The sequence below is a fragment of the Sapajus apella genome, unplaced genomic scaffold (genome assembly GCF_009761245.1).
Source record: "Sapajus apella isolate SASKATOON/1434 unplaced genomic scaffold, GSC_monkey_1.0 scaffold43, whole genome shotgun sequence".
In the NCBI taxonomy this organism is placed as follows: domain Eukaryota; kingdom Metazoa; phylum Chordata; class Mammalia; order Primates; family Cebidae; genus Sapajus; species Sapajus apella.
In genome coordinates, this window is record NW_022436983.1 from 3,711,936 (window position 1) to 3,726,918 (window position 14,983).

At 46.7% G+C, this 14,983-nt stretch overlaps 1 protein-coding gene across 5 annotated transcripts in view; it reads left to right on the forward strand.

Annotated features, from left to right (window-relative positions):
* SLC25A33 (solute carrier family 25 member 33) overlaps positions 1-14,983 on the forward strand; it is a 43,828-nt gene continuing 28,845 nt past the window's right edge. The window contains exon 1 of one of the 5 annotated variants that reach the window (XM_032300307.1): positions 1-280. In XM_032300307.1, coding sequence (XP_032156198.1) covers positions 225-280 — 56 coding nt within the window. In that variant the 5' untranslated portion in view covers positions 1-224. Of the gene's footprint in view, positions 281-541; positions 588-654; positions 873-12,117; positions 12,430-14,983 lie in introns of those variants that run through there. The other 4 variants (XM_032300310.1, XM_032300308.1, XM_032300306.1 and 1 more) reach the window with 4 other exon arrangements.

A 14,983-nucleotide genomic window follows, 5' to 3' on the forward strand; every position in this document is an offset into this window, starting at 1 on the left:
TCCCCGCCTGGCTCGCGCCGCAGAGGCCGGTCAGGCGCCGGCGGCCACGCCGCGGAGGTCGCTGGCCGAGCGGAGCCGGGCGTTGGGGCCAGCGCGTGCATGGAGGCGGCGCTGGCGGCCCCCTGAGGGCAGCTAGGAGACCCGACCCGGAGACCCCACGCATCCCTCGAGCCGCCACGCGCTGTGGGCACCGGGCGGCGGCGGGCCGCGGAGCCGGCGCGGCCATGGCGACTGACGGCCGGCAGAAGGAGAACACGCTGCTTCACCTCTTCGCCGGCGGGTGAGTCCCCGGGCCCAGCCGCATGCCCCGCCGCCCGCAGTCACCTCGGCCTCTGCGCCGGGCGCGGCCCCGGCCTCTCGCCGCGGTTACTGGCCCTCCCCGGGCTGCGGCGCCGGCGCCCGGGAGGAGGAAGTCCCGGCGTCGGGGGCCGGTGGGCAGGGCCGGGGGGGCGGTCGGGCCTTCCTCACCCCCATCCTGACCGCAGCCCCGAGGGCGGCTGTGCCCCGTGCGGTCGCGCCACCCCCGCCGCCCATCCTCCTCCCCGCGGCGTCCCCAGCCTTTTCCCATTCTGAACAATCAGTGGCTGGTGAGTGTGGCTCGGCTGCGTTCCTGCCTGGACGCGGTGGCGCGGCCCCCTTACCTTCTCCGGGGGCCTTTCCCGAAGCGCAGCGCCTCAGAGCCCAGGGCGGGATCCCGGATGCTCGTGTGTACCCGGGGTTCCTCAGGGCAGCGCGGGAGGTCATCCGGACGGGCAAAAAAGGCTACAGGCGTTGGACGCCAGCAAGGCCTGGAGGGTGCTGGGGACGGTGATGCTGGCGGCCACACGTGTCGAGGCCAAGCCAGGGACCCGGACGAATATGAGGTCTGGAAGGTTTGTTAAGACACTAATCGCCGGCTGGTGGATGCTTCCAACGCCGGAGACCGCAGAATTGTTAGGTCTTCCTTGTTTTGAAAGCTGCCTTAGGCCGGGTGCGGTGGCTCATGCCTATAATCCCGGCACTTTGGGAAGCCGAGGCAGGTGGATCAGCAGGTCAAGAGATCGAGACCATCCTGGTCAACATGGTGAAACCCCCTCTCCACAAAAAGAAGAAAGAAAAAAAAAAAAAGAAGAAAGCTGCCTTAGGTCGATCGTCAGGCACCTTAATTTTTTTCCAGTGGAGACAATGCGTTTTTAGGAGGTTGAGTTCTGAGGCTAGAAAGGGAGATGATTTTCACCTCTACTGCCCTCGCCACCTCCCCCGTCAACACCCACCGAGAATAGAAGGTAATCTGAGTATTGGTAATTTTCTTTTTTCCTTTATCACAGCCGGTGGCTTGGGGTCCTTTTGGAGTCTTCCAGATGTTTCGAGTTGTAATTTAAGGACCTCATGGGCCTGGCACAGCAATTTTTGAGTGTAGTATATTTTGCGTAAAATAAAATAGGTTATCCTGGATGATCATCTTGACTTGAGTAGTGTTAGTTGCAGCTTGGATTCCTACCTGGATATATTCCTCACAGCAAACAGTGGTTGAGAAACTTAGATGATGACTGATGAAAGCGTCCCAGAGCTTTTTTGTACTTGTATTGTGGGCAGTCACCAGGTTACTTTCTCTAACCAAAAACTTTGGTAGGTCTTCATAGATAGGAAGAGTTTCTCATTCATTCCTTCGGATCATTCCTTTGCAACCCTTCCCTTCATGTCTCCATTGATACCTTTTTTTTTTTTCTTTTTTGAGAGCGGGATTCTTTCTCTATCACCCAGGCTGGAGTGCAAAGGTGTGATCACTAGGCTCACTGCAACCTCTGCCTCCTTGGGTTCAAGTGATTCTCCTGTCTCTGCCTCCTGAGTAACTGAAATTACAGGTGCCTGCCACCACACCTGGCTGATATTTTTTTGTATTTTTGGTAGAAACGAGGTTTCACCATGTTGGCTGGGCTGGTATCCTGACTTCAAGTGATCCACCCTCCTTGGCTTCCCAAAGTGTTGGGATTACAGGCGTGAGCCACCATGCCCGTCAGACTTCCTTTGAGAGTAACACAACGGGGAAGCATTCTTAAATTTAGCCACTCTTTATATAAATTTGTCTTTCTCGGGAATTTTAAACAAGTTGGCCATTTTTTTTTTTTTTTTTTTTTTTTGTCTCACACGTTTTTTAAGCCAAGAAGGATAATTTTTTAAAACATGAATTTATGCTCAGTGACTTTTACTTACTGCTTTTAGTGAGACGGTCTTTGAAAATTTTTCTTTCTATTCGGAATTGGGTGAGTTGCAGGCTGGAGCAGCCTCTGTGGAAGCTGACTGAAATCGATGGCTCTGTCTTGTTGAATCTCCCTCTGTACCCTTCACTGTGCCCTTTGGCTGCCAGATTCTCCTGCTAGGACACCAGCATTTTACCTTGTGATGGAGGAAATCTGCAGTGGCCAGCAGAGCTCTCCTGCTTAATTAAGATGTAGGTAGTTTATTAGAGTGGTGCCTGAAGCCATTGTATTTAACAAGTTTCTGTTCCTGTAGAGCAGGAGTTTGAGATTCCAGAAAGAAAAGACAGCTTCCAAAAGGATGTTTTCAGAGTAACTAATTAGATTTTGATCCACTCTCACTAGCCTAAAATACTTCACTTTCTGTTAGAGAAGAATATGAAATGAGCTGAATGTGGAATGGCTGAATTATGGTTAAAATGAGTCCACCCAGAGGTCCCGCCTAGTCCCATGGAGTATGTACTGCTTTGCTCCAAGTAACTAGTTGTCACTGTTGTTAAGCTGGCATCTTTCCAAAAATGAAGTGCACTTCCTTTGAAAAGAAGTCAGAGCCTCCACTTTAAAGCTGTCACATTTCTCTTTTTCATCAAATAGCCTTTGGAAACTGTAATATCTTTATTTTCTTTCTTTCTTTTTTTTTTTTTTTTTCATGCTGCTGATAAAGGAAACTGTAATATCAACCAAGTTTAATGCTGTCACTAATAAATGATATTGAACAAGTTTGATTTTTTCAGTTGGTGATGAGGTTTGAGAAAAAATCACTCTGATGCCCAGGCTGGAATGCAGTAGTGCAATCTTGGCGTACTGCAACCTCCTCCTCCTGGGTTCAAGCCATTCTTCTGCCTCAGCCTCCTGAGTAGCTGGTATTACAGGCGTGTGCCACCACGCCCAGCTAATTTTTGTATTTTTTTTTTTAGTAGAGATGGTGTTTCATCATGTTAGCCAGGCTGGTCTCAAACTCCTGACCTCAGATGATCTGCCCACCTCGGCCTCCCAAAGTGCTGGGATTACCGGCATGAGCCACTGTGCCCGGCCTCTGAACAAGTATTTTAATCAAGTATAACAGACTTATGGAGAGTTGAAAATTAATTTTAGCCCTGGAAAGTAAAAACTACACCAAAAATTCCAAAGTGCTGGGATTACGGGTGGAACCACCACTCCCTGCCTAAATTTTTTGGATTCTTTACAAAGGGACAGTACTCCTATATTGTTATTGTAATTAGTTACATTAATAGTGTGTTTCCCTTTAAGATAAGAATGGGAAGAGGAACCTCCCACCAACCCACACCTAAAAAAAGGCAGTTTAGGAGAGGCTCCATGCATGCAGATGTGGACCAGATGCATAATTTTATATCCATTTTAAAAATAGGCTCATGTTCTTTAAATTGCTTTCTTCTTAGTAATATATTGAGTGTTAATGGCAGTGTATACCGTTAGTTGATCGTGTTGACCTAGCATGCAATGCCTAGGTTTGGGGAGATGGCAATGAAGAAGGAAGGCAGACCTAGTTTCTAAGCGCAGTGACTGGTATTCACTGACACGGTTAGAGTCACAGGGCTACCTAACTTACACTTTTTTTTTTTTTTTTTTTCGGAGGGGGTCTTGCTCTGTCCCAGGCTGGAGTGGGGCAATCTCTTGGCTCACTGCAACCTCTGCCTCCCGGGTTCAAGCGATTCTCCTGCCTCAGCCTTCTGAGTAGCTGAGACTACAGGTGTGCCATCACACCCAGCTGATTTTTATATTTTTTAGTAGAGATGGGGTTTCACGCCGGGCATGGTGGCTCATGCCTGTAATCCCAGCACTTTGGGAGGCTGAGGTGGGAGGATCACCTGAGGTCAGGAGTTTGAGACCAGCCTGGCCAACATGGAGAAACCCCATCTCAAAAGAGATGAGGTTTTACCATTATTGGCCAGGCTGGTCTTGAACTCCTGACCTCGTGATCCACCAGCCTCGGCCTCCCAAAGTGCTGGGATTACAGGTGTGAGCCACCATGCCAGGCTGTTACCTGACTTACTCTGATTATGTAATTTCTTTTCTTTTTTTAGACAGAGTTTTTGCTCTTGTTGCCAACCTAGAGTGCCGTGGTGAGATCTCACAGCAACCTCTGCCTTCCGGGTTCAAGTGATTCTCTTGTCTCAGCCTCTTGGGTAGCTGGGACTACAGGCACACGCCGCCACACCAGGCTAATTTTTGTATTTTTAGTAGAGATGAGGTTTCCCCGTTTTGGCCAGGCTGGTCTTGAACTTATGACCTCAGATGATTTGCCCGCCTCAGCCTCCCAAAGTGCTGGGATTACAGGTGGTTGATTATACAGTTTCCTTCTAATCTCCTATCATTGCTAATTTTTTTGCCATTATGAATAGCCAGACATCCTGATGTCTACATATGTGCTTTATTTATTTGTTTTCTTTGGATAAACTAGTAGAAGTGCAATTGCTGAGTCAAAGGGTTTTCATTTTATTATTATTTTTTTGAGACGGAATTTTGCTCTGTCACCCAGGCTGGAGTGCAGTTGCACGATCTCAGCACACTGCAACCTCTATCTCCCAGGTTCAAGTGATTCTCCTGCCTCAGCCTCCCAAGTAGCTGGTACTACAGGTACCCACCCCCACGCTCGGCTAATTTTTGTATTTTAAGTAGAGGTGGGGCTTCATCCTGTTCACCAGGATGGTCTCAATCTCCTGGCCTCTGGTGATCCGCCTGCCTCAGCCTCCCAAAGTGCTGGGATTACAGATGTGAACTACCATCCACACCTGGCCGAGTCAGAGGTTTTTAAGGTTTTTGGTACCTACACAGCACATTCATAAAACGTCTGAGGGTGAGTTACTTCTCCATGAACCTTATTCATTTGATGTTTAGTACCTTTAGGGTTTCTGCTGTTTGCTGCTTTCTTCCCTCTTACCCCCAAATCTGGGTATTTTTTTTTTTTAAAGTACTCAAGCACATTTTTTTGTAACTACATAACAAAACCTGTCATTACTTTATTCATTTATTTTTTTGAGAGGGAGTCTCCCTCTGTCACCCAGGCTGGAGTACAGTGTTGGGATCCCGGCCCACTGCAGCCTTCACCTCTCAGGTCGAAGCAATTCTCCTGCCTCAGCCTCAGATTAGCTAGAATTAGAGGCACGTGCCACCTTGCCCAGCTAATTTTTTTACTTTCAGTAGAGATGGGGCTTCACCATGTTAGTCAGGCTGGTCTTGAACCCCTCGTCTCTGGTGATTCACCTGCCCTAGCATCCCAAAGTGCTAGGATTATAGGCATGAGCCACCGTGCCCAGCCCTGTCATTCTTTTTCTGTTGTTTAAACCGTCTCGTCAAGAAAAACACAGAAGTGCTCTGAGGTGGCCCTTCTATGTGAGGGCTTGATTTGCCAGAGGAGAATCCTATAAATTTTTCCCATCAAATGGCCTGGGGGTTCTGGTTGCCCGTTAGTGTTAGTATGTCCTTCATCTGCTGGGCAGGTGGTTAACAGCACAGTGCCCATTTACATCTACCCGGTCCCTGAAATAGCTGGGTTAATCTGTCCTTAGATTTAGAGGTTGATCCTAGATTAGATGCTTTGGGTTTTATTTTTATGGCATGCTTTTTTGTTTTGTCATCATAACCTTTAAAATGTATTTCAGCTGGGCGCGGTGGCTCACGCCTGTAATCCCAGCACTTTGGGAGGCCGAGGCGGGTGGATCACGAGGTCAAGAGCTCGAGACCATCCTGGTCAACATGGTGAAACCCCGTCTCTACTAAAACTACAAAAAATCAGCTGGGCATGGTGGCGCGTGCCTGTAATCCCAGCTACTCAGGAGGCTGAGGCAGGAGAATTGCCTGAACCCAGGAGGCGGAGGTTGCAGTGAGCCGAGATGGCGCCATTGCACTCCAGCCTGGGTAACAAGAGTGAAACTCTGTCTCAAAAAAAAAAAAAAAATGTATTTTAATGGGAATATGGTATCTCTTCAAGATCTTAAACTAGGCCAGGCATGGTGGCACATGCCTGTAATCTCAGCCACTTGGAAGGCTGAGGTAGGAGAATCGCTTGAATTTGGGAGGCAGAGGTTGAAGTGAGCCTAGATTGCACCACTGGACTTCAGCCTGGGAGACAGAGCGAGACTCCATCTCAAAAGAAATTATAAAAAAAGATTTTAATAATAAGCCGCAGATATTTTCAAAATTCAGCATTTTCCCACCTATTATGGGCAGCTGTTGCCAGGTGTACTCAGGTACTTGTCTCCATAAATTAAATCTTTGTTGGCTAATGGTTACTTTTTATTTTTTCTTTTTGAAGCAGCGTCTCTGTCACCCAGGCTGGAGTGCAGTGGTGCCATCTCAGCTCGTTGCAACCTCCGCCTCACGGGTTAAAGCAATTCTCATGTCTCAGCCTCCTGAGTAGCTGGAATTACAGGCACATGCCACCATGCCCAGCTATTTTTTATTTTTAGTAGAGACTGGGTTTCACCATGTTGTCCAGGCTGGTCTCAAACTCCGGACCTCAGGTGATCCACCCACCTGGTCCTCTGAAATCATGTACCCTTCCTAAACAGATAACAAGGCACAGTTGATGCTGCACTGTGGGCAGGCTTCAGTGAGTTGGCCAAAACTAGAGGCATGGGCCACTGCGCCCAGCCAATGCCAGATTTTAAGTAAAACTTTCCAAAAATGTACAGTGTATACAGAAAAAGCACCTAATGTTTTTCAAGTAGCACAATAGAGGTAGCAGGTAAAATGGCGGTTACCAAAGTTCCAAAGGTTAGTAGGATTGCAGGGTGTCTGGCAGTATCATTTGTTGGCAGAATGTGGATAAGCTGTGAGCCTGGAAAGTGGCTGATCATCAGTGGGGTGGTGATTATTATCAGAAAGAGCACACAGGCCTTGGTTTTAGTGCCCGATATGCATGTATGCATAGGGAACAGAAGCTCTTGTTGAAGATGAGTTGTTTTTTATAATTTTTTCTTGGTAGTTGAAACTCAGAATTAAAAGCACAAATCTGTGTGCATAATTTAAAATTGTATATGACTTTCTAATCACATAAAGATACTTTTTTAAAAATCCCAGTATGTATATTATAGTAGTAATGCTGTAGTTTTACTCTGCTGTCAACTGGAGGCTAGGCGCCTAATCCACGAGGGGAAAAATTAAACTAGGGTGGCATAGGTGTAAGAGGATTAGAAGGTTAACTATATCTTCATGTAATAAACACAAGACTTCAATTCTGGAAAGGAAAAATGAGAGAAGGTAGAGGAATGGGGGAGGGGAGCATATTTTTATCTTTTAAGAAAAGGAATACATAGCCTGGGCGTGGTGGCCCATACCTGTGATCCCAGCATTTTAAGAGGAGGCCAAGGCAGGTAGATCACTCGAGGTCAGGAGTTCAAGACCAGCCTGGCAACATGGTAAAACCTCATCTCTACTAAAAATACAAAAACATTAGTTGGGTGTGGTGGCGCAGGCCTATAATCCCAGCTACTTGGGAGACTGAGGCAGGAGAATCTCTTGAACCCGGGAGGCAGAGGTTTTAGTGAGCTGAGATCACACCATTGCACTCCAGGATGGGTGGCAGAGAGAGATTCTGTCTAAAAAGGAAAGAAAAGGAATACATAGTTAAAAATTAGCTGGGCATGGTGGTGCGTGCCTATCATCTCAGCTACTCGGGAGGCTGAGTCAAGAGAATTGCTTGAATCCAGGAGGCGGAGGTTGCAGTGAGCCGAGATTGTGCCGCTGCCCTCCAGCCTGGGCGATAGAGGGAAACTCTGTCTCAAAAAAAAAAAAAAAAAAAAAAAAAGAAAGAAAAAAGGGAAAACGTGCAGAAAAAGTTTAATTAGTAGTTTCTTTTTAGAAATAGGCAGATAGACTTCAAAGAGTATATCTTGTGACTCCTTTTAGACATGTAGTTAACCACTGTTCCTAGCCTCTCCTGCCACTGGATTCAAATCCTTCAGATGTTTGCTGTGAATGGAGTATCCCACAGAGAACTTTCTCTGCACTTTGGCATCAGTGACTGACTAGAACACTGTTACCTTAGGAGCAAAATTAAATTAATGTTCAGGGTGTTTCCTCAGAACTGGTAAGACAAGCATGAGTCCCAACTGGTCTTTGGAAGATTATTTATGTTAGTAAAACTCTTCAACTGCTTTCTTGAAAAGTTTAGGTGTACATTTTTTTTTTTGACTAGGTTCATTTAGGAAGCATTCAGTTGTAAATAATAGAAAATTCAACTTCAAACTGGCTTGATTATGGGTACAAAAACCTGAACTCTAGAGGGAACACAGGCTTCAGGTGAGAGCTTAGCTGAGCAGCGCGTCAGTGTCACGGGGAGGGGTCCAGCCATGTCTGCTTGGCCTCTGGTAACCTGCTTTATTCTAAGGCTGGCCTTGTGTAGCCACAGGATGGCTTCCAGCAGCAGCTCCTTGTACTTCTCCCACTGTTGAGCCAGTCTTCAGTGTAACTCTCGACCCACTGGGACAGGTACACCTTGTTCTAACTAAACCAGTCATTGCTCCCAGGGAAATTATGCTGAATACTTGCACTGAAATCATGTGCCCTTCCTAAACAGATAACGAGGCAAAGTGGATGTTTCGCTGTGGACGGGCCTCAGTGAGTCAGGGCCAAAACTAGACATAGGTTCAATCCTGTCCCCGCTGTGTGGCTTAAGAAATTAGGGATCTTGGCTGGGCATGGTGGCTCACACCTGTAATCCCAGCACTTTGGGAGGCTGAGGCAGGTGGATCACGAGGTCAAGAGATTGAGACCATCCTGGCCAACGTGGTGAAACCCTGTCTCTACCAAAAAAAAAAAAAAAATACAAAAACTAGCTGGGTGTGGTGATGCACACCTGTAGTTCCAGCTACTCAGGATGCTGAGGCAGGAGAATCACTAGAACCTGAGAGGTGGAGGTTACAGTGAGCCGAGAGAGTGCCACTGCACTCCAGCCTGGTGACAGTGAGATTCAAAAAAAAAAGAAAAGAAAAAAATAAATTAGGGATCTTGGCTGGGCACAGTGGCTCATGCCTGCAATCCCAGCACAACCCAGTCTCTACTAAAAAAAACAAAAATCAGCCAAGTATTGTGGCGCATATCTGTAATCCCAGCTACTCAGGAGGCCGAGGCAGGAGAATCTCTTGGACCCAGGAGGTAGAGGTTGCAGTGAGCCGAGATCGTACCAGCTTGGGCAGCTAGAGCGAAACTCCATCTCAAAAAAAAGAAGAAGAAAGAAAATAGGGATCTTGTTAAGACAGGAAGAGGGGAATGGATGCCGGGGAGGCCACCAGCAGTGCCACCAATCCATGATACGGCTGCCAAATAGATTGCCCATGTTATTGTTCTGGAGCAGGGTTTCTCACCTTTGGCTGGATGATTGTTTGTCTGTGAGGGATGGGCTGTCTTGTGCGTTGTAGGGTGCTTTGCAGCATCCCAGGCCTCTACTCCTTAGGTGCTAGTAACTCCCATTCCCCATTTCATAACCCAGAATGTCTTTGGACATTGCCAGATGTTACTGGGGTGGGGACAAAATTGCCCCAATTTTTCTTTTTAAGTTTTTGGGGTTTTTTTTGTTTGTTTTGTTTTTCTTCCTGTCACCCAGGCTGGAGTGCAGGGGTGGGATCATTGCTCACTGTAGCCTTCACCTGCCAGGCTCAAGCGGTCCTCTGCTTCCCAAGTAGCTAGGGCTAGAGTAGATGGGACTACAGGCGTGTCGCACCACACCAAGCTAATTTCTGCAGTTTTTGTAGAGATGGGTTTTCACCATGTTGCCCAAGCCGGTCTCGGAACTCCTAAGCTCAAGCAGTCTGCCTGCCTTGGCCTCCCAAAGTGCTGAGATTACAGGCAGGAGCCACCATGCCCAGCCATGGCCTTCAAACTTTAATCACACAGCCCTATGATTAAAATGTTTGTGCATATCTCATGTATAATTATATTACCCTGTTAATTTTATACATATTATAAGACCTATACACAAAATAGAAAGTAAATGGGCCAAGTGCAGTGGCTCACACCTGTAATCCCAGCACTTTGGGAGGCCCAGGTGGGCGGATCATCTGAGGTCAGGAGTTCAAGACCAGCCTGGCCAACGTGGCGAAACCTGTCTTTACTAAAAATACAAAAATTATCCAGGTATGGCAGTGCACACCTGTAATCCCAGGACTCATGAGGCTGAGACAGGAGAATCCCTTGAACCTGGGAGGCAGAGATTGCAGTGAGCCGAGATCACGCCACTGCACTCCAGCATGGGTGACAGAGTGACACTCCATCTCAAAAGCAAACAAACAAAATAGAAATTAAATGGCAGAGGTTATAAATAAAATGCTGTTTCTCTCTATATGCCAGTAGGTCATCGCACACATCTCTTAGAGTGTGTATCCCAGTTTGGAGATTGTTGATCTAAAATACTGCTTGTCAATCAGATTACTCCATTTTCTAACTATGTGAGGCTAACGCTGGGTCAGCATGTAACCGGAGGTTGGATATGACTTTTCCTTCTGTCTGAGCACTGGCTATTAGGGCCCTCAGATCAACCAAGAGGATCCTAGTCTAAGACTTAGGTGGAAGAATCTGCTCTGCTGCCATTGACCAGACTGTTTATGCAGAAAAGAACTGTTGTGTGTCAACATTGGGGTGTGTGGAGGGCAGAGAGGATTTTCCTATTAATGTCCCCAACTCTGTCCCCAGCCCCTAGTAGGTCTGGGCTACAGATTGAGAGAGCTTGTAAGGCAGGGAGACTGGTAGCTTGCTCTGTGGCCAGATGCCTCCTACAAGTTAGAGGCTGGTGCATCAGGCCAAGCCAGCAGGATGAGAAGGGACTGGGTGGTGTGCTTGGGAAGGACACTCAGTGACTCCCACTTTAAGCCAATCTTGTTGCCTCCTAGAGGTCCCATTGGCTTGATGTCAAGGAGCATGGGGACCAGAGAAAGGGAAGACACCTAGTTCTGCCCACAGGACCTTGGGGCAAGGAAGGCAGAAAAGAGATTAGAGGATGAGCTGCTGGTGGGACCAGTGGGAGTTCCCAGTGTTGGGCTCTAGTAGGTTGAACACCATCTGTAATTAACATTCACTCAGGCCTCCAGTACACCACAAACCTGTCTTTTTTTTTTTTTTTGATACGGAGTCTTGCTCTGTCACCCAGGCTGTTGTGCAGTGGCATGGTCTCGGCTCGCTGCAACCTCTGCCTCCAGGTTCAAGTGATTCTCCTGCCTCAGCCTTTCTAGTAGCTAGGATTACAGGTGCCTGCCACCATGCCCAGCTAATTTTTGTATTTTTAGTAGAGATGGGGTTTCATCATGTTGTTGGTCAGGCTGGTCTCAAACTCCTGACCAAGTAATCTGCCCACCTTGGCCTCCCAGAGTGCTGGGATTACAGGTGTGAGCCATGTGCCCAGCCTTTTTATTTATATGTTCTTGAGACAGGTTCTCACCCAGGCAGGAGTACAGTAGTGCTATCTCAGCTCACGGAAGTCTTGACCTCCCTGGGGTCAGGTGACCTTCCTAGTAGCTGTGACTACAGGTGTACACCACCACGCCTGGCTAATTTTTGTTTGTTTGTTTGTTTTTTGTAGAGATGGGACTCCAGCCTGGGTAACAGAGCAAGACCCTGTCTCTTTAAAAAAAAAAAAGGCTGGGCACAGTGGCTTACTCCTGTAATCCTGGCACTTTGGGAGGCTGAGGCAGGCAGATCACGAGGTCAAGGGATCAAGACCATCCTGGCCAACATGGTGAAACCCCTTGTCTACTAAAAACACAAAAATTAGCTGGGCGTGGTGGCACACACCTATAGTCCCAGCTACTTGGGAGGCTGAGGCAGGAGAATGGCTTAAACCTGGGAGACAGAGATTGCAGTGAGCTGAGATCACGCCACTGCACTCCAGCCTGGTGACAGAGCGAGACTCCGTCTCAAAAAAAAAAAAAAAGGCCAGCAGGATGAGAAGGCCTGCCACCTTCAAAGAGGTCACTGATTCACTGTTACTAGGGCATTTGCTTTGCTGGACAAACACACCATCCTTTGATCAGTGGTATAGACTTAGATGACAGTTGGCCAAAGTAATGAGTGCAATTTACTTAGGGACAAAGCAAAGGTGGTTGACTTGTATGGTATTTGAACTTACTGGCTTTCTGATGAAAGGATTTATCCAGAAGCTCTTTTTTTCAGTGATTTGAAGTTAACATTATTGAACACAAATGGATTTCAGATATTTCTTTATCTTACTGTGTAGCTGGTAAGTTTTTCAGTGTCTTTAAATGTTACAGTTTTTAGACATGTGGTTACTTAATAGGTAAAAGCATTTTGTATGAATAGACATGGGTTAGAAAGTTTTTTACATCTGTAATTTTTATTTTTGTTGTTTATTTATTTTTTGAAACTGAGTCGTGGTTTTGTCGCTCAGGCTGGAGTGCAGCGGTGCAATCTCAGCTCACTGCAACCTCTGTCTCCTGGGCTTAAGCCATCCTCCCACCTCAGCCTTCTGAGTATCTGGGACTACAGGCATACATCACCACACCCAGCTAATTTTTTGTGTGTATATTTTTGGTAGAGACAGGGTTTTGACCTGTTGCCCAGACTGGTCTCAAACTCCTGAGCTCAAGTGGTCCACCCACCTCAGCCTCCTAAAGTGCTAGGATTACAGGCATGAGCCGCCACACCTGGCCACTTCTATCTTTTTTTAAACATTTCTTATTATAGCCTATTTTCTTTAGATATATTCTAGTGCTTATAGAAAATTACACAGAACAATATTAAGCTAGGCCCACAACTTGATTAAAAGTAAAAATAGTCCAGGCACGTGGCTCACACCTGTAATCCCAGCAACTGTGGGAGGCCAAGGTGGGTGGATCACTTGAGGTCAGGAGTTCAAGACCAGCCTGGCCAACATGGTAAAACCCCTTCTCTATTAAAAGTACAAAAATATTACAGCTGGGACCTGTAGTCCCAGCTACTCGAGAGGCTGAGGCAGGAGAATCGCTTGAACCAGGGAGGCAGAGGTTGCAGTGAGCTGAGATCGCACCACTGCACTCTAGCCTGGGTGACAGAGTGAAACTATCCCCCCAAAATAAATAAATAAAATAATCCCACCTGGGGATTTTACTTCATTCATTACCTTCAGAGTCTGTGTTAGGTGCTAGGTTTGCTTCTAGATTTCCAACACTTGCCTCTAGTGGAGTCGGGAAGCTGCATAAACATTCTGTACATCCAGGCCGGTTCTTCCTTCCTGTGGTTACCTTTCCCAGGCGGAGATGCTGGTGCGCTGTCATTATTGACCCACCTATTTCCTGCCAGATGCCTGCTACACTCTAGCTGCAAGAATGATGACTAGCTCTTCTCCAGGGAGCTCCCAGTCTAGTGAGGAAGACTTTTTTCAAATATTTAGAAACCTTGGAAGACATTCTCTTTGAAATCTCAACTGAGTAATTCCTTTCCTTAGTAAATACCTACTGTTCAGGAACCCATTGAGCCTTGATGCCAAGAATGCAAAGATGAGTAAGGCTTCAGGTCTGGATCTTGAGGCACTCGTCAGCTCAGAGTACTGTTTGCCAGAGTGAGGCCCTGTGTCACTGGTAGGCATGGGCGAGGATATGTCTATGGCCCTTGACTTCATTAATTATAGGTAGCCCATCAAACATGCTATTTCTTGAATAGTATTGTTTAAGAGATGATGGTAGTAGGTATTTTAGGATAAATAAGTGAGTTGTCTTGAAGAAAAATATTTAAATAGTAATTCAGGTAATATTTCGATATGAATATGTTATAAGGGTAATACTCAAATAATTGGCTTAGGGGAACCCTGATCCAGAGAGACAGTGTGACTAATAAAAACACAGGATGAACTGACTAGTTGTGAATCATGGCCACACAAGGACTTCGTTGTTGAAAGTGCTCAATCAGATTTTTTTTTTTTAGACAGTCTTGCTGTGTCACCCAGGCTGGAGTGCAGCGAGTGACACAGAAACCTCCATCTCCCGCCTTCCAGCGGTTCTCCTGTTTCACCCTCCCCTGTAGCTGGGATTACAGGCATTACAGGCGTGTACCACCACACCTGTCTAATTTTTGTGTGTGTGTTTTTTTTTGTTGTTGTTAATTGGGTTTTACCATGTTGGCCAGGCTGGTCTCGAACTCCTATCCTTAAGTGATCCACCAGCTGCAGCCTCCCAAAGTACTAGTAATACAGGTGTGGGCCACGGAGCCTGGCCAAAAGTAATTAATAAAATTTTAAGAATGGTCTGTATTGGGATAAAAATTGATTTTTAAAATAATGCCTTCATCTGAATGAACTATTTTGTTTGAATGTGCAAAAATACTTGTCTAGAGTCTTCCATGAATACCTAGATACTGGGAATGGGTTAGGTTAAAACGGCAAGAATGGAAAGCCCCAAAGGGTGTGCTAGATGTGCTAACTTGGGAACAGTAGATATCTCTGTAGCTCTGGAATTTCAACTTATTTATTTATTATTTTTTTGAGATGGGAGTCTTGCTCTGTTGCCCGGGCTGGAGTACAATGGCGTGATCTTGGCTCACGGCAACCTCTGCGTCCCAGGTTCAAGCAATTCTCCTGCCTCAGCCTCCCCAGTAGCTGGGATTGCAGCCACCACGCCCGGCTAATTTTTGTATTTTTAGTAGAGATGGGGTTTCGCCATGTTGGCCTGGCTGGTCTCGAGCTCCTGATCTCAAGTGATCCACCCGCCTTGGCCTGCCAAAGTGCTGGGATTACAGACATGAGCCACTGCGCCTGGCTGTTGCCTTTTGATTCGCATTTCTTTGATGCCTAATGATGAGCT